The sequence below is a fragment of the Dipteris shenzhenensis genome, chromosome 20 (assembly GCF_047967505.1).
Source record: "Dipteris shenzhenensis isolate YYH24624 ecotype China chromosome 20, Dip_SZ_1.0, whole genome shotgun sequence".
Classification (NCBI taxonomy): Eukaryota; Viridiplantae; Streptophyta; class Polypodiopsida; order Gleicheniales; family Dipteridaceae; genus Dipteris; species Dipteris shenzhenensis.
In genome coordinates, this window is record NC_141615.1 from 39,438,666 (window position 1) to 39,457,148 (window position 18,483).

An 18,483-nucleotide genomic window follows, 5' to 3' on the forward strand; every position below is an offset into this window, starting at 1 on the left:
TCTATTGATGATATGCATGTTGTATGTCACTGAGAAAAACTCTCACCTTTATGTCAAGGTCTTCTACATTCTGAGTTATACTCTTCTTTTGCATTGGGATGCCTTAGGTTGCCTATTGCCATGGATGATTTGTGAAAGAGGACCAAACTTGCAAATGGGTGAAATGCAAGTGAGAGAACTAGGAGGAAAAGTAGGAATGCAAGTAACAAAGCCTGTTTAGGCAAGAAAGATGCCCTGTGTTTCCTATTGCCATGGTTGGAACCAAATTTTCAAACGGGTGAAGCGCAAGCAAGAGAACTAGGAGAAAAAGCAGAAGAATCCTAGACTCAACACAGCACATTCGAATCTTTGATTCGTACAAGTGAAAAAACTAGTTTAGGAGGGAAATGACATTTGAGTCCGTGATCTTTTTTGAAAATGACTCCTTGTCAGGTTTATACAGTTGTACATCCGTAAAGTTTTGTTTCTTTCTCTTATTATGTGAAATTATTTGGTATTTTATTAATTTTTTCAACGTTACGTTGGCCCTCTTGTGATTGGTGGAGAGGGGATTTTTCATTTTGGCCAAAAGGACCCAAAATAGTTCCCTTATTTACTAAGGTCAGTGCTACTATCATTGAGTGCAAAGCGGCTGCATAGTTCTTCTAGAGTGAATCAGTCATGGAAAAATCCACTATTCAAGACATCACCCCTAATAGTTTTCTTAAAAAGTCTCTGGGCCCTTGGGAAGTCATCCAAGCTGAAGGGATATTTCCTATACGTTGTACTCCACCATATGCTTTCAACAAGGATGGAATCTACTTTGAGACCCTTGCGGCCTATCCAAGATAGGAGGCTAACACCAACCTTCTAGGCCACCACTATACAACATGCAAGATATGAACCTACAATCCCAATGGGAAATCTTGAAACAAGGTGATCATACCAAGTGAATATGGACTAAGACCCTAAACCCCTTTACGTTTACCCTTCTCAATAAACTCCTTCACAAATAATGTCTAGGAGGCCTTACTTTCGAACAACTTTGGAATCCATTTGCAAACCAACGGCAGATTACGTGCTTTGATGTCAAAGAGGCCTACACCCCCTTGCAGTTTCAGAGTTTTGAGGCGATCCCATAGGATGCCCTCCTCCTATTCCCTTCCTCAACCCATAGGTATGTACTGACTAAACACACAGAGGGCAATGTGTATGTATTACTGATGCTAGGTCACTACTTAACCTTTTTTTCTATCAAATTATAGCACTAGATATCAATGTTTACTTCTGTCATTAATTTTTGATCATATGTATTGTCAACATTACTTGTAGTTTGTGATCATCACATAATGCCATCCCAAAGAAGAATTAGAAAATTTCAAAGATGTTTCTATGTATGTTGAAAGGTTTTTAAAAAATAGGATAAATATTGTGGCTATGCATTTCAATACACAAGGACATTACATGTATAGCTTACTTGAAAACGTAGTGTATTTGGGAGTTCACATGATGCTGAAGTTGATTTATTGGAAGTTTGTGCTCCAAATGAAATCTTCAACCCCATACATTAGAAAATTATTTACATAAAGCGAACGCCTAGGTGAATTCCAAATGGCATGTGAGGACTTATTAATGAAATGAAAGTCTGTAATAGAATAAGACAAAAATATTCAATTATAGTCTTCCAATAAATTTGTTAGGATCCTTTGGTTTTTATCTCAAGTTTCCAAATGAAGGAAGTCGTGTAATCTAATAAGCATGTGGTATTTCACTTTTCAATCATTTAGGCATATAGTAACTCAAGAAATGGATGGGACTTATAGAGTATGTACCTACTTTCTAGAAACCATCAATCTTGAGTGCAATGCATGTGTTTGTTCGTTTGTAATATGTTTTTAACATAACTCCAATTGTTCACCTTGATATCTTGTTATCACACTACATGTTACTTGAGATTTTAAACAAGTAGATTGCTTATATAAGCTTGAGTAAAGGATGATTCAAATCAAGATGGATGTGGTGCTGCCTTGTTGCATCACCTTTACAGTTGCTAAAGATATGAAATGCTAGAGATTAGATTTTGGGCACAAGTTTTGAAAATTTATGCACCCAAGAAAGGAGATACACGTTGTGAATCTTTAAAAACTTTCATACTTTCCAATGCATGTGTGCATCTAGGGATAAGAAAGTGTAGAATGCACACACAAATGTGACTTGTGATTGGGATGTGCAAAAGGACATAATATGCCAACGATTATACATAGCTTGAACTATATATCGTTATTGAGTGGGACAAGTGGTGTCTTCAAAACGAACCTTGTGCTTGCCACTTGTGAGAAGCTTCACAATTGATAAGCGTCCTTTTTAATGTAGGGCGGGGTGCATGCAGCGTTTAAAAGCATTCTTCACATCTTTATTTTAGAAAGCAAGTAGAAATTACCCACGATGCTTGCACAAATCCGAAGTGCAATAGACAATGCTGTGGGTGCTTTTGAGGCAGACGGAGAACAATGCCCAATGCTGAAGGGAATGTTTATGTGAAATTTGTGACAAATGAAAGCAATGATACGGAGACACATTGGGCTTTGTGGTTGACAAGGCAAAAGCTTTGTAAGTTATCGAAGTAGTTTCCAAGAAGCTACGGTAGTGGCAATGATGAAGGGCTCTGTTAGAAGACAAAACATTACTGGAAGGTTAATGTTCGGATACATAAAATGCTCCCCAGCCGTCCTCATATATTTGGTCAAAATCGACGACTGCGGTCAAGTAGACTGGTACACGTCTTTTTATTTTAAATGAAAAAGACAAGGAAAAATAGAAGGACAGAACGTCACAGGACTCACAACGCTGTAGCTTTAGCTATGTAGCCTGTAGGCATGAGTTAGCATTGGCAAAGTGATGATTGTAAGCAATAGTCTACGTCCATAGGGGTGGAGTTGAATAGCATGACTCATTTAGTGTGATACTCCCACGCGTCCAAAGAGAAGGCCCTTCATCATTCACAGGCCTTATATTTTAATGTAAAAGAGAGAGAACGCGGAATGAAGATTTGGAAGATAATGGAAGTCATCAAAGGCACATGCGAGCGAGCTAGGTAACAGGTATAGGGCAACGTTGCCAGGCTCCAAAATTTAAATGCGAAGCACGGAAAGGCAGGCTTGTTTCTTCACGTAGAAGAACCTGTAAAGGAAACGAAGATATTTTCTTTCAAACTGGGACCAAGGACTGAAGTGTAAACCGAGATTGTTGTTTTGACAGAGGGTGTAAAGGGTGAGTTGGCGAAGTTGGGAGCAATTTCATAAAAGTCTCTGTCTCGTACATGAGAGAAATTGAGGAGACGAAGTACACTACAGAAGCGGCAATGCGGTACTAGGATAGTATTAGAAGCACGTGTACAGGGCTGTAACAATTAACCATTGCAAAAATATGGGAACTTGGAAGAAAGCTCTAAGAAGTGGGTGCTAAGTTGCCAGTACTGTTTACGAAAAACGACGATTTAACCTTAAATTTGAAAATAGATGCATTGTACGCTTAAAATTTCGGTAAAATTTTGAACTTGAAGGTTTTTTGTCTGTTAACGAATGTGTTTGTGTGAACACTTGACATTAACATTCAACATATTTGGAAGCACAGAAATGACTTAGTATATCACAGACCCCATCTTGGGAGAATGCTGGCTGCAGCTATACTAGATGATATAAGAAAGGCTGTACAGTTTTTTGGGAAAAACAATGAGAGCTTTAGAGTGATAGGTAGGAGCTTGAACTAGAGGTGTTTGCCTCTCTTTCTGAGGCTGCCTTCTCCTTTTTTTTGTACAGTTCACTTTACCTTTAATACAAACTTTCGTTACCTCCAAAAAAAAACACTTGACATTAACGTCCCCGAGCTTATTGCGAAATTTTCAAATGTGAAGAATAAGAGCCAACCTCCAATTGCAAGATTCGATAGATAATCGAAGGGCTCGTCTCCAAGTCGGATAGGGAAAAACAGAGGCTGTTTCAAGCCATTTATTTACTTCCTACTTCGATCGTTGTAGTGCTTCCAAAAAATCTCTCTCTTGTTCCACCAGATTTCTCTAGTTTGTAACTAAGATTCGCTGTCTTGCCTTCTCGAAACAAGAGGCCGATCCCATCTCCTTAATTATTTTCAATTTTGTGATTTATAAAATTTCTCTCTTTTATTAAAAAAAGGGGAAATTTTCTATTATATTACTAATCCGTTCGGGAAAAAAAGGATTAATTAACTAAAGCAAAGGGAAGGTGCAATAGGGATAAATATATATATGTATATATTCATGTATTGGTCAGCCCCCTAATAATAGAGATGTTGAATGCTATAGGGGAGATGGTCAGCCCCGCATATTGAATGCTATCATTGCTATGTAGTAGGGGATTAATTAAGGCAGAACGAGGGTTAGGGGAGATGGTAAGGATGAAAGGTGGGAGGTTTAACGGGAGGGTCAACTTTGAAAGGGGTCATTTCCCGGCGACCGGCGCCGGGATTGCGAGTGTGTGAAACTGGGGGGCGGGGAGGCGTGCACGGCAGCCCAAAAAAGAAAAAGAGGAGGGGGGTGCGTGGGCCCCTTCAACTTGCGCCGGCAACGACACCCCTCTGCTTTGCCACGTGAGTCTTTTTAAATGGAGCTCGTTCCCCGTGGGCCCACTTGGAACGGCGGTCCGCCTCGGGCCCCGCCCACCTACTCGATTAGATATGGCGACAGTAAATGCACATGCCTAAAGCGAGGGGCCGCGCGACCGCCAAATCTAGTGGTGAGGGAGCGACCCTAGAGATAACGTGGATTCGCCCATCATGAGATAAATCTTCGCCTTTTGCAGGGTTTTTCGCCCACAAATTCCTCCATCCCCCTCCGTCTCCTCCGTCTCCTTTAGCTGCATTTGGAGGACGCCACCCCTGACTTGGAGCGGTTCGCCAGAGGTGCGGTGTATCTTTTCTTCGCTCAGCCACTCCTACACCAGAGGAGCTTGAACAGCTCGTGGTTTACAGACGTGAGCTGCCAACTAACTGCTAAAAAGAGACCAAAAAAATGCAACATTGCATCATCGAGGATTTTCTAAGAGAAGCTGCCAGAGGAGGTAAGGAGAATAGATTCAATTTTTTAAAGGATGCCTATAGATCCATTAACCTGGAAGAAAGATCTCAAAGTCCTAGAGCTAGTGTTTTGGTTCTTTTGTGGAATGTAACAACAATAAACAAAAAGGATGTATTATTGTTATTCGGCAACTATGCCCTAAGATTGTGTTGTTGCAAGAGTTGAAATGTGGTTGTGAGGACGGGTTTTGGTTTGCAGTTAGGTTTTTAGGCTATGGGGTCATGGTGAATTGCCTGGTTAGGGGCAAAGTGGGGACAACCATTCTAGTTCTTAAGTCCCTGGGTGCAAGGGAAGTCTTCCATGATCAACAGGGATGTGTCTATGGAAGTATTCTACCTTAAGATAGCGAGTGTGTATGCTTCCAATTCATTTATTGAGAGAAGGTAATGCCGAGAACTGTTAGCTTTTGAGTTAATAGGGGAGCATTGGCTACTTGGGGGGGCTGAAACTTTACTGAAAAGGATGAGGATAGAACGTATATGGGTACTACACTCATAGGAGCGCAGCGGGAAGAATGGGAGAGGCTAAGCCTTAATTTGGGTTTGGTGGATGTCATAGAATTGGATAAGGAGGGATTGAGAGGGTTCTCGTGGAGTAATAGAAGGAAAGGTAGCGAATTCCGGGTGTCGGGACTGGATCAACTCTACGCTTCGAGGGAAGGGTGGTGGATGAGAGCCCCCCTCGGTGGAGAGTATGTGCTGTCGATTTCCATCTCTAATCACGCTCCACAATCTTGTGGAGATTCAATCAGCCTGGCAAGATTGCGAGATCTATGGATCTTCCTCTAAAATTCAATAAGTGATTGCTGGCGTCCAAGGATTATTGTGATGCCATCAAGAGGGCATGGAAGGATAAGGAGTTGGAATGCATAGATCCATGTGTCAGACGGGATGCGTCAATGCACATAATTATGAGGGTAACAAGGGAGGCGAATATTCAATTCAAACTAGGGAGGAAAGGAGATGGGCAGATCACACAAGGATAAGAGAATCTCTTCTAGCAACACTGAGAGAGACTCCAAAGGATCCATACATTGCTACCCTCCTGACAAGTGTTGAGGCTTCAATGCATGTGTGGGAGCTAGTGAAAGCTGAGCAAGCACAGGTTAATAGGAGGCTGATGTGGCTGGTAGTGGGAGACTGGTAATTGCCCATCCAAGACCTTGTAAAACAAACAGAGGGACACGATAGGCTGGGTTATGGATGTTCACGGAATCTGGTTACTGACTACTCGCACATCACAAATGTCTTTCAGATGGAACTCAGTGCCATTGTTGGTGAATCGGCGATTCAAGATGAACAGTGGTGGGCTAGTCTTGAGTTAGCATTAGAAGCGGTCCACTTCAATCTTCAAGTTTCAAAGGAGAGGCCGTTCATGAAGGAAGAGCTTGAGCAAGCCTTGGATGCAATGGCAAATGAGCAAGCCCCAAGCCCCGATGGGATGATGACAGAATTCTACAAAGCCTTCTAGAGTATGTTAGGAAATGAGCTGATGGAAATGGCGAATGTAGCGATTGGCGGTGATGCACTTATTGAGGATGCCAACTTTGGCATGATGAAATTATTCCGAAGCGTCAAGTCCGCTTGAAAGTAGGGGATTGGCATCCAATGATGCTTAACAGATCTTACAAAATAATCGCTAAGGCACTATTCAGATCGGTGATGTATGCAGGGCAGTGGTTGACAGGGAGTAGAATGGCTTTGTGAGGGGTCGATATATATTTGAGAACATACTGAACATGGCAACAACCATCGATTATGTAGCGCCTGCCATAGATCAAAAAATTATTGTCTTTGAAATTGACCTCGATCAGGCATATGATAGGATTCAGTGGGATAGAGTGGGATTACATTGAAGGTGCTTATGAGGCTGGGTTTTGGCCAGGGGTTTGGCAGGAAGCTCACTATGAGCCTCTTTGGGAATGCCGAGGCAATGTTGTGCATGAAAGGCAAAGCAGTTGGTAGATTCAAGATGCGAAGATCTGTGCGGCAGGTCTGTTGTTGTCTTTGTCTTTGCTCACCCTGGCTACAGTCCCACTATTATTACCAATGCTACAGTGGGAGTAGTAAGCAGGCTCCAAGCAGGAAGGATCAGGGGCTTGGCTTTACCTACGAGTGGCCACCTTTTTAGCCAAATGTTCATCAATGATACGATCTCCCTCACTCAAGAGGACCTCAAGAGTGTGGATAGACTATTTCATGTGATGGAGGTGTTTTGTGCTGCGTGTCGATCAAAATGTACCTGGCCCAAAACGTTTCTCCTCTGATCAAGTAGCAATGAACCCCCTAGATGGTTGAAGGATCCATAGGTCTATTAGATCCCGAGGGGAAAAGTGGTGATGTATCTTGGTGCCTCCTTGGGGTTGGATGTGTCTGTGAGATAGACGATTGAGTGGTTTCAAGACAAGCTCAAAGCTAAGCTTAGAAGATGGGAGGAAGATGGAATGGTGTCATAGTGTCACATTGGGTTGGAATCCGAGGTTGCTCAACCACATACTTTTAGCTGCAATCTCATATGTTGCATCCACATGGTGCTTCACTAAATCCTAGTGGCTAGAGGTAGAGAGACTCTTTCAAGGGTTCCTATGGGCGGAGGAGAATGGGAGGAAAAGGATGCACTAAATACCTTGGGACCCGATGAAGATTCGAAGCTCTAGGGGGTTCTGGGCCTACCTAACTACCAAGCACATAACACTTCACTATTGGGCAAATGGCTTCCGCAAATGTTCAAAGGGCATGCCCCATGGTCTGCAATGACTAAAATTTTTATTGAAAAGTCTAAAAGAAAAGGAGCAGGCTCCTGGCGAGGACTAACGTGCTATGAATGACTGTGTTCTAATTATCGAATTAAGATTGTGGGTTCTGACACAGTATCCAGCCTGATTACAGCGTGGAAGACTTGTGTGGAGCAGGATCCACAAATATATCTGGTGGAGCAAGGCATCAGCATGGACAGGTGAACTATTTGTGCTATATGACCAACATAGGGCTAGAAATCTCTTTCGCAAAGGTTTGAGGACATGGCCGGATGTTTGGGACATGCAGAGTGCCGATCGGATCTCGATGGATAAGCCGTAGGAGAAATTATGCGTGACTGAGAGAGAAGGATTTAATTCAAGTTGTTCTAGATAGGGTCCTGGATTCATGGCCATCAAACATGGTGATGGTGCAGGACTAGAAGGCCAATCAGTGATGCATGGGTAAAACCCCTATCCGAAAGTTGATAGCAGGACATATCTACAAACGCATCTTGGACTCAAGAGGCCTCACCAGTGAGATGAACACGAACTGGAACCTAAGGAGTAGCCCATCGTGGTGGAGTGAGAGATTTAAGGAGGTGTGGAAGAGGTGCTCTATTGGGAAAGCGTAATTCCTGCTATGGAAAGCAATGAACCTTTGGTTCTCAGCTAGGGGCAACATTGGGAGACGATTCCAAGTGAATCCGGTGTGCCCGCTATGCGAGAAGGTAGTAGAGTTTCTTAGGCACATGTTCTGGAGTTGCGCATCACAAGGGAAGTGTGGTCTAGAGTGGAGAAAGTGGTTCATAAGGCAAGGCTGATGCATAGCTTCTTCTTAGGACCGAGATGGCAAATTGCTCTCTTGGATGATCTGTGTAGGTTGCCCTCAACTTTAGTTGCCGCATGGCCTTACATCAGGGCAACGGTGTTTTTAGCCACATGGGATGCACAAAATAGGATGGTTTTCCAACATAAGCTACATGCAGGGTTTAGGATTTTTGCAGTGGTTGGGGCGTAATCATATACTTGAGTGATTTCAATCTCTTGGTTACTAGTCAGGAGCCCATAATTGGGCAAGCACTTAAGGATATGGGAGTTCATCTTTTGGCTGGATAAAACACGTGATATACACAACAAACAAACAAAAAAACACCATCCTCTTGCCAATTCTTAGTTTTTGTTTCCATGCAATCCGAATGCACACATTCGGGAACATGTGTGCACACTTGATAAGTTTCCACGAATGAAGGTCAATTGTCACTCTCCATCCTTAAGTGCATCTAGGTGCACGATTGAGTCCAACGAAAATCATTAGTCTCATTTGGCCATGAGTGATAGATGGACTAGGGCACATTGCCCAACCAATCTGGTGCCATTGTGATCTTCATTCTCTAGCCTGCGTACTTGTTGTTGCCACCCTCTCCTTGGGCATGTGGCCTCAATACAGTGTTAGTCACCGCTCCCAAGGTGCTTATTTCGCCACTACACCCTCTTACGTGGAAACATGCTCTTGGATGCATGAGGCAATGCTATAGTGGGATATTGGAACTCTTTTGTGAATTTCCACTTGTAATTTTTTGAGTTGTGTTTCAAATTGAGATTATCTTATGAAAATTTCCTCTTAATAGCCCAACCCCTACAAAAATCATGTGATTTCTCTTTTGCATCTACTTGTATCGCTATTCTAGAAGGGAGTACCCACACAACTTGTGCACTCTTGGTTTTTTTCAAGCAAAGAAGAAGATTTAATATTAAAAAGGGATTAAAAGAAAAGGATACAACTAAAGCTAAAGCGCTTGTTTCAAAGTTACCATGGAGAAATTTTTATCTCCTCATGCTTCAAACTATAGAATAGCTAAAGTTTGTGCTTGAATTTCTTGATGGAAAGTAGGTGAAATCTTACCATGTTAGAATACAAGGTTGTCAAATCCTCCAAATTTTTTGTATAACTCCTACACAAAATTGGGCATCATTAAGTTGGCCTTTGTCATCAAGAAGAACTTACTTCCAATTCACTCTAATTTGCCATTTTCCCACTTGTTCACAACTCCATCGATTCTCTATGCTCAAAGTAAATCTGTTATGCATGTTCATTCGATGGGACAAGTGGCACACTTTTAGGATTTTTGAAACTTTGAAATTAGGTGTTTACTACACAGAGCAACCAAAGTTGAGAAATTTTAACCTCGGTTGTAAAAAACAAAACATCTATGAAGCAATTGAGGATGCTCCTAGTAAAGGCAAGAAATGCTTGCCTCAATAGGAGCTCCACACTCCCATGGCACTCATTCATTTAGTGTGTGGTGGACAGGGTTTAAAGGAGGATTGATATTTAAGCCACATCACTATGTACTTAAAGAGAAACTTCTATACTCATAATTTAACAAATTAATGAGCCATTTCAGAGAGTCCATTGGGTGACTAGATATGCAAGTGAGAAAGGGAATAACAATTGAGTCCCAATCAACTCTCGAGCTAAGGAGCATTTTCAACTACTTGTGAACAACTTTTCTATCCACAAATTTTTAATCCCACTTTTACTAGTCTACATGGATCATTATCATTGCAACAAATTTTAAATGAAGTATTCTGCAAGGTGTTAAAGAGTCAAAAATGGCCATCACAAACACAATCTTCTATTCAGCTTGTAAGAGGTGAAATATGAACCACAATATTACAATGCACTTCTCTTTGCATGCCATTCATTTCTTTTCAACTTTGGGCTTTAAAGGAGGGGGAAAATGTAGTCTCATTTGTCTTCATTTGATGGACTTCATTGTAATCTACTAAAATGAGTTCTTTATAGTTTGCCTCTGTCTTTACACACTGTTGGCACCACATTCTTATGACTTGAATGATTATGTGATCAATTTAGGACATAGTAACTGTAGCATCCTTTAGGTTATGATAGCTATGGACCAAGGAAAAGCCATGAACTGTGTTGGGATAGTAACGATAGGGTATATTTGGCCAAAATGGAGAACATACATTAGGCAAGACATGAAGAATCATTTGAAGAGACTAAGTGGACTTATGACAATACTTCATATTTATGACAACGTAAATTAATTGAGTTATGAAGAATCATGTGAAGAGATTGAGTGAAGATATGACAATGCTTCATTTTTATCACCTATCAATCAAAAGCAAGCACATGCCTTGAGAACATGCATCACAAGTGCAATTCTTCTAATAGGATAAGTTGCATGCCCCCTCCTCCATCTTATTTATTATGTCAAGCAATTCTATAGTGCTTTTCCAATTGGTGCTATGTGAAGTGCTAAAAGGGTTCAGCCTATCATTTTCCACTTGTTACCAAAATCTACTTTGTGTTTGGTTTCACAAATCTACCAAAAGACTGTATAGATCTTATGACAAAACATGTGCTTTTTGTAGAAATAACTTTGTGGAGATCACATGGAATAAGGATTGAGAAACTTTGTAGCCTCATTCGCCAAAGAGCAAGGAAGGCATGTTGAGGGTTCACAATTTAGACATAGCATGAAGGGTATATTTGTCAATGAAACCCAAAAAGAATAGATATAGAGTAGGAAATTTATAGACAACGTTTCAAATGTTATAAAGGAAGAGAAAGGCACACAAAGAGATGGAAGTGCCCAATAATAAAATTTTGCTTTTTTACTTTTAGGCTTTTGACATATGTTGCGTGTCCATTCTACTGAATGTTTGTTCTTTTTAAAAAATGAGTTGTGTATGTTTATGTTATTTAGATTAGTTATGCACATGAAAAATTGGTAGTCAATTGAATTTCCTCTTAACGTTTCCTTTCCTTCATCATTCATCTTTTTCCATTCAACGTGTGACACAACCTTAAGGGACATTTTAAAGATGCAAAGGTTTGCTAAAAAATGTGTCCTTGTGTAATCACTATACAAAATGAGTAGTGGAGCCATTTCCTTCTCCTTTCATCAACCTAATGTGTCCAAGAATATTAATGGTTGCAACTCTCACATAAGATTTACAATGGAGCCACAAACACAACTATGTTTGCATGGATGGCATAACCCTCATGTGCAAAGGTATGAAATATTCTCTACAAACATATGGTTCTATATATTATTATATCGTAAAATATGGTTTAAAATATTCTCTAAAAACATATGGTTCTTCATACATTATTACATGGTACAATGTAAAACTTCTCCCAATGTTTAAGCCCCTTTTATAGTTGAGCCCTTTGTGAGAAGTAATATTAGAGAACCCCACATTTTGTTAAATGCATGATCTAGTGTTGAATCTATTCTTGTGGGTGATGGATTGCCCATGATATGCAAAAGAACATGCACTTGGACTAGCAAATGGTGATTCACGATTGCTTAAATTGAACTTGTGGAAAGTTCTTGTTTCTACACGATGAAGTAGGTAAAAAGACATTTCCAAGTTATTAATCATCCCACTTGTTATACATCCAAACACAACAAGGAAGTGCTACACATGTGACCCCAATTATGAAAGGGGAAAACAATCAACCCTCCAGATTAGTGACTTTGTAGGTTGCTTAATCAAAATTCTAAGTTAAGCTCTTCCGTTATGACCCAATTCCTAGCTTTGTTGAATTATCGCTTTGTCTACTCCATCTCATCCTAACATGAAGAAAGATAAAGGCCTACACTAAAATTATAGATTTGAACACACCAAAATCTTGAGACTAGCAACTACTTACCTATAAGAGGTTCTTAAAGTAGAACACCAACAATGAATGACATGTGCTAAAAGATTGCTTAGCTCTCGATTGAGATATTTTGGGTTGGCACTCGGGCCTTGCAAGCTTTCTATCCTCAATTTGTTGGGTTAAGGGAGGCTCTCTAGTATGCCTATCATGTTTACATGAGATGAGTCATCAATAGAGAATGAGAACCCAAACTGTAATACCAATCTGTTGATTATCTCACATTCACCATTGTAATATAATAAGCATAAGAAATGAAAGAGTGAAATCAAGTAGACAATGCATCGACCAAATCTTATTCAAGATGGGGTATTTGGGAGTTTACTAGTCAATGCCATGTCAGTTTTCTGAAATGTGCAAGGAAAACTAGGCTGCACATCACGAGCACATCGGTCATCAATTTGTCCCAATAGTTTTAAAAGAAAAAGTCTCTCATGTTGACAATCACCATTTGATAAAATCACAATATCCTTGACAATAGAGTTGTGATGTTGAACAACACCTTTAGAGCTATTTCATGCTAGCTAGATGATCTACAAAAGGCATATTATAGTGCATTGTGCAAGACAATCACTTGCCAGTATGAGGTTGTATACTTTGATGTTCCAATTGATTGATTGATTAGTCAGGAAGTGAAGCACAAGTTTGGGGTGGCCAAGAGACAAAAATAAAGAGTTGGATTTTGCCTCTATTTCGTTAAAGAGATAAAATATAGCCAACATGGACAGATTGGCATTAACAAGATTTTTACGCAAACTTGCATGTCAAAATTTATTGCAATTCACCTCGATGCTCGACCTCGGTTGTTTGCGGACATTGAAAGGGGCAAGCAGTGCAATCCAAGCAATGTCGATGTTGAGGCTAGTGGCGAGAGGAATGCCATACATGGTGATGTGGTTAGCACAAGGGGAAGGCCACGGATGAAGGACGATGGTCGATGCCGGATGCAAGATGAAGGGGGAACGGAACGGGGGAAGACCAGGAGGGAAAAGATAACCTGGGGTAAAAAGTGAATTGGGGTGAAGGAAGAGGAGGAGGGAGTGGTGAGTGTGGGATTGTGGAAGACAGCAAGCAAAGGGGAGAAGGGTCATCTCACCCCTTCCATACATCAAGCCGTGGACCCAAGCCACCTCTACTAGATTGTCTTACCTTCTTCTCCTTCTTCCTCTTCTTTCTTTCTTCTTCTTCTTCTTCTTCTTCTTCTTCATCTTTTGCATATCAACCTTCCTTATAACACACGACACTCACTCTATTTGGGCTTCAATGAATTCCTCAGTCTGACCTGAGACCTCCCTATCACCTTCCCACTATGGACTTCCAACATCACCCCTTATCACGTACCTGTAGCACTAACAACTTCCTTGATAGCTCCTCCCCTTCCCACAGTAGTGACTGCACCCATACCTCCCCCCCCTCCCTCCCTCCTTTACTCTTCCCTTCCTCCTCCTTTCCCAAACAATGTCGACCTGCCTGTGACTCCCTCTCCCCTGCTCACTCCCCAGTAGGTCCCTTCAAGCTTGCCCGCATCGATGCTCCTCCTCCTCCTTCCCGACTCATGGACCTTCCCTCTCCCCTGAGCTCCTCCCAGGGATTTTTGCCCAGTTCTTCCCTCATCTATTGCTCCTCCGGTAGCAACAGCTCCTTCAGGACTGATGACCATGGCATTTTGATGAGCTGCTCCACTAACTGCTCCGGCTCCAATGGGCACCATGTCCTCCCCGGCTACAACGTCTGCATGCAAGGAAAACCGTCCAGAGCTGACTACCCTCACATTCTCTCTGGCGTACCTCCTGCCGCTGCCAGAGCCGTGAGCTTGCCTTTCAGCTTGAACTCAGGTATTGTTTCAAGTGTTAGTCCACCTCCAAATGACCTTCTGCGTGCTCTTGCTAAAGAAAAGTTGGGGCTCGGCGGCGTAAGCTGTCTCTTCTTATCTGTGACGTGCCTATGAATTTACTATAGGATACTGCAGTTTGTTGTTTCCCATTTGCTGACTTGTATTTTCTGTATCAGCCCCAAGAATGTGGCCGGAAAGAGGGCTAGGCCATGATACAATGTTAAGCAGTGTATACATTAGGGTCCATCTGCTGTGTTTCGCGGCCCATTTGAAGCTCAACTGCTTTTGAGTGATCGACAATGCTATGTTGTTGGAATGTCGATTGCTCCCTCGTTTGGAACAACGAATGTGTAGGTAGACACCACTTGGTTTCGATTGCTCCCTCGTTTGGAACAACGAATGTGTAGGAAGAGACCAAGCAAGAGACCGCTTGGTTTCTGAATAGACACATTGTTGTGTAGCTAGGTATCAACGAGCTTGCAGGTTGCAAGCAGACGTCGAAGTCGCTAGCCTCCAGTCTGAGGAGTTTATTCGGAAGTTGGCATCCCATCCCTTTGCCTTCTCTTGATGTGAGCCTTTATTAGTAGCCGAAAGTCTCGTCTCTTGTCATTAGGAACGTGAGATCTGAGTTCCAAAGTCCTTAGATTTCCCAGCTTCTCCAGCGTTAATGTGTATTTATGCTGCCTTCTGTGTTTGTGACAAGGGCATTTCGTCTATCCGCAGGCCCAACCTTGTCGTCTGCGAGAATTGATGGAGCCCGCGCACCTTTCACTGCTGAACAGTGGCTGGAGTTCAATCAACAAATCTACGTGTTTAAACATCTTGCAGCAGGCGTCAACCCACCGCCGGCCCTTCTTCTACCCATGTTCAGCAGCGTCGCTACTTTGAACCGATATGGACTGAACTCCGTTCAGATTGCTAGCAACGCAGGTAGATATCTATCCATTGCAGCTCCTGAGCACCCACATTTGATGAGGAGCATTGCAAAGCGTTCGCTGCAAGTGCCTCTCTTTTAACATGGACGGTTTTGTGGCAGCTGGCTTCAGCGATGGAGCTCGAAGTACCGCAGATCCAGAGCCGGGGCGGTGCAGGAGAACGGATGGGAAGAAATGGCGGTGTGCTAGGGATGTGGTGCCACATCAGAAGTATTGTGAGCGGCATATGCATCGCGGACGCCACCGCTCTCGTGCTAGGAATGCTGAAAACCGATCGCCGTCCCAGAACCTTGGGGCGCTTGTAGCATCTGACAGTACTGCAACGAGCAGGAAGGAAAGTGGAAGCAATTCGGCCATAACGAAGCAGAGCTCACCAGAAGCTGCATCAATTTCAGGGCCTCTTGCCGCTTCAGCTTCTCAGTCGACCTCCGCCCAGCTCTCGAGCTCCGTTCAATCGTCGTCGTCGTCTCCCTCATGCTTGTCCCGGGAATCTCAGCTTCAATTTTCTCTGCATCCATCGGGTGCAACTAACGAAGGAAGCCGGAGCTTAAGGTATGGACTCTTTGTACTCCGCCTCCATTTCGCTCTACTGGATGTGCCTATTTTAGTTGGACAGATTAGAAAGTATTCTCAGTTTTAATAACCTTTTTCTTCTACCTGATTAAGTTTACTTGCTTCTTCAGGTCCTTCAGCAACGTAGATTCCGACGACATGCTCCCCCAAGATCCTGCCGTTCTCAAACGACTCTTTCAGAATGTACATGGTTCTGGCAACTTTTCAGTGATTAATTCGCTTGCTTCGAAGATGCTATCTAGCCAACAGTCCAACAACCTCTTTCTGCTCAGGGGAAACAACTCCAACAATATTTTCAGTAATCCTCATACGAAGAGTCATTTGGACGAAGCGGCTGACAAAAGCGAGTGTGTCAGTCAGCTTGCCTTTTCAGCTGAAGCTAGTGGGTTGAACGGTGAGAGAGAAACTGACGACTTACCATTCCGTCAATTTATGAATGAATGGCCACGATCTCGAGACTCGCCGTCCTTATCATGGGCGGATCTCGACGAGCAGCAAAAGAGCAGCAGAACAGTCTCACATACCGAGTTGTCCGCCTCCAGCCCTACATGTGTTTCATCCGCATTCAAAGTCTCGACGTCGAAGTCGAAGCCATCTGCATCCCCATTGAGCCTGTCCATGATAAAATCCGAAGAGGAAGATGATTTGCTTGGAATGGATCCTGTTCATATGGGGCTTAGCATGACAATTGGCGCAACAAGCACCGATGAAATAAGGCATCGTCAACTATCGAACTGGATACCTATAGCATGGGACAGTCCCCTTGATGGGGGACCTTTGGCGGAGGTCTTGCAGTCTAGTAGCACGTCGTCTCGCGGGATCTCAGGCAGTCTTAATTTACTTGGAGAGGGCTGGGATAGCCATCATCAAGGAAGTCCAAAGGAGAACAGGAGCCCAGCTATGGCATCTCCTACGGGCGTGTTGCAGAAAACCACATTCGGATCTTACTCGGACAGTAGTAGTAGTGGCAGCAGCCCTCGTGCAGGAGTGAAAATGGAACCAGGTGTGAGCGATTCGATCTCGCTAGCCAACGGAGGTCCAAGCATTCTGTCTTCGTAGCTGAGAATTTTACTTGAATGCGTCTTGTCTGTTCTCATGGATGCATGCCAAGCTGTGCTGCAGGGATGAGGCAGAACGTTTTACTTCTAACTAACCTGCCGAGGATTGTAATCCTGTTGAGCTAGGCGGAATTTCGAGTTGCTACGACTCAGCATTTCTCTGAGAAGCGGTATATAGTGTCGGATAGTTATTATGGTATTTTTTTGTAAGACCTTAACAGCCTCTCCCGTCCATCAGCTCGGGAAGCATTCAGCTAGTAGAGGAATGCTCCGGCTCTTCCCTCCGACTAGCTAGCCTTATATTAGTTTTCCGCTTCCACGTCCGTATTACTATAACTTTCATAGCTCATATTGTTGATAAGAGGTTATTTGCCCGCTGAGCTAGAAGATCACTTAACCTTGTTTGAATTGTATCTAACACGGGCTGTTACAGCAGGTGGTGCCCACGAGACATCTAGCAATGACAGGAAGCAGATACTAGCACCTTCTCCTGCTGCTATTTTTGAGATTGAAAATCAGGCCTTAGGGACTAATTGTGCGGAAGCCTGCTTACTAGAGAAAGAACTACGAAGGTCCAACATACAGCACGAAATGGCTATACCTAGACAGGCCATGCTGCGCACGGCAGCATCAAAGTTAGCGTACCTTAAAGAGTTGAGGCTCATTGTTAAAGCTGTTTAATGAGAAATTATAAGTCGGCCCAATGTGAGTCGAAATTTGACACCTCAAGAATGCTCTGTGAAGGATTCAAACATTAAAAATCTTTTGTTTTCTTTTGCAATGCCACTATTCTTCGCATCGTATGGCTATATAGAGCTTCAAGCGCCCATATACTATTGCTGATGACTCCGAGCAAGGAATGGCTCTCTAATCCAGCAGTGAGAACCGGCCCTGATCCATCCCTGCGCTAAGTTTCAGATCCTACCTGACAATTGACCACCATCAAAAGAGGTGGGAGGTGTCATGTCACGGAACATCTAGCCTCAACGTTTTTCGATTTAGGCAGTTTATCCATGATGATGTAAGACCTTTCACATGCAGGCGTTGGCTGTAGCGCTCCTGCAGCTCGTGACTTTCAATAATTGCTTAGTGTAGCTTCCCACGGCCTCGTATGAACAGATTTCTCGGGTATCTGGAGCCCGGTATCCAGAGACCTCTCGGGGTAACCATGTCTTATTCATGCCGGAGAGATACTTATGTTTTTCTTAGTGTTTGATTATTTGGCCGTCACAAAGTAGGGCAATCGGTGGCTAGCCACAGCAAATCAAACTTAGATTTTTGGTTAGAGCGTCTATCCTACACTCACGGTTATGGTGCACTTCGAAGCTTCACATATATTTTTGGCCAAATTAGGGGGCCCCTCCAGTTTAATCCTTAATACTATGCTTTCATGAAGGTTATACCAAACATCTATTATTAAAATTGTAGCCTAATGTCTAGAGGGGAAATGGATGAAAGAGTTTGGACATCCATCTATGGTAAATAAGAGTGGGCTCTTTGTGGTTCACGTGGTGGTGTGCTTTTATTGATGTGCCACCCTTCATTACTATGGTTAACTTAAAGTGCT

General features: G+C 42.7%; 1 protein-coding gene across 1 annotated transcript; it reads left to right on the forward strand.

The window, feature by feature from the left end:
- The first annotated feature begins 13,750 nt into the window (after positions 1 to 13,750).
- LOC147889645 (growth-regulating factor 6-like) lies at positions 13,751 to 17,565 on the forward strand. The gene is made up of 4 exons (XM_087391697.1): positions 13,751 to 14,351; positions 15,074 to 15,280; positions 15,387 to 15,837; positions 15,969 to 17,565. The coding sequence occupies exons 1-4, from the start codon at positions 13,826 to 13,828 to the stop codon at positions 16,915 to 16,917; spliced, it is 2,133 nt and encodes a 710-aa protein (XP_087247823.1). The 5' UTR covers positions 13,751 to 13,825; the 3' UTR covers positions 16,918 to 17,565.
- The last annotated feature ends 918 nt before the right edge of the window (positions 17,566 to 18,483 follow it).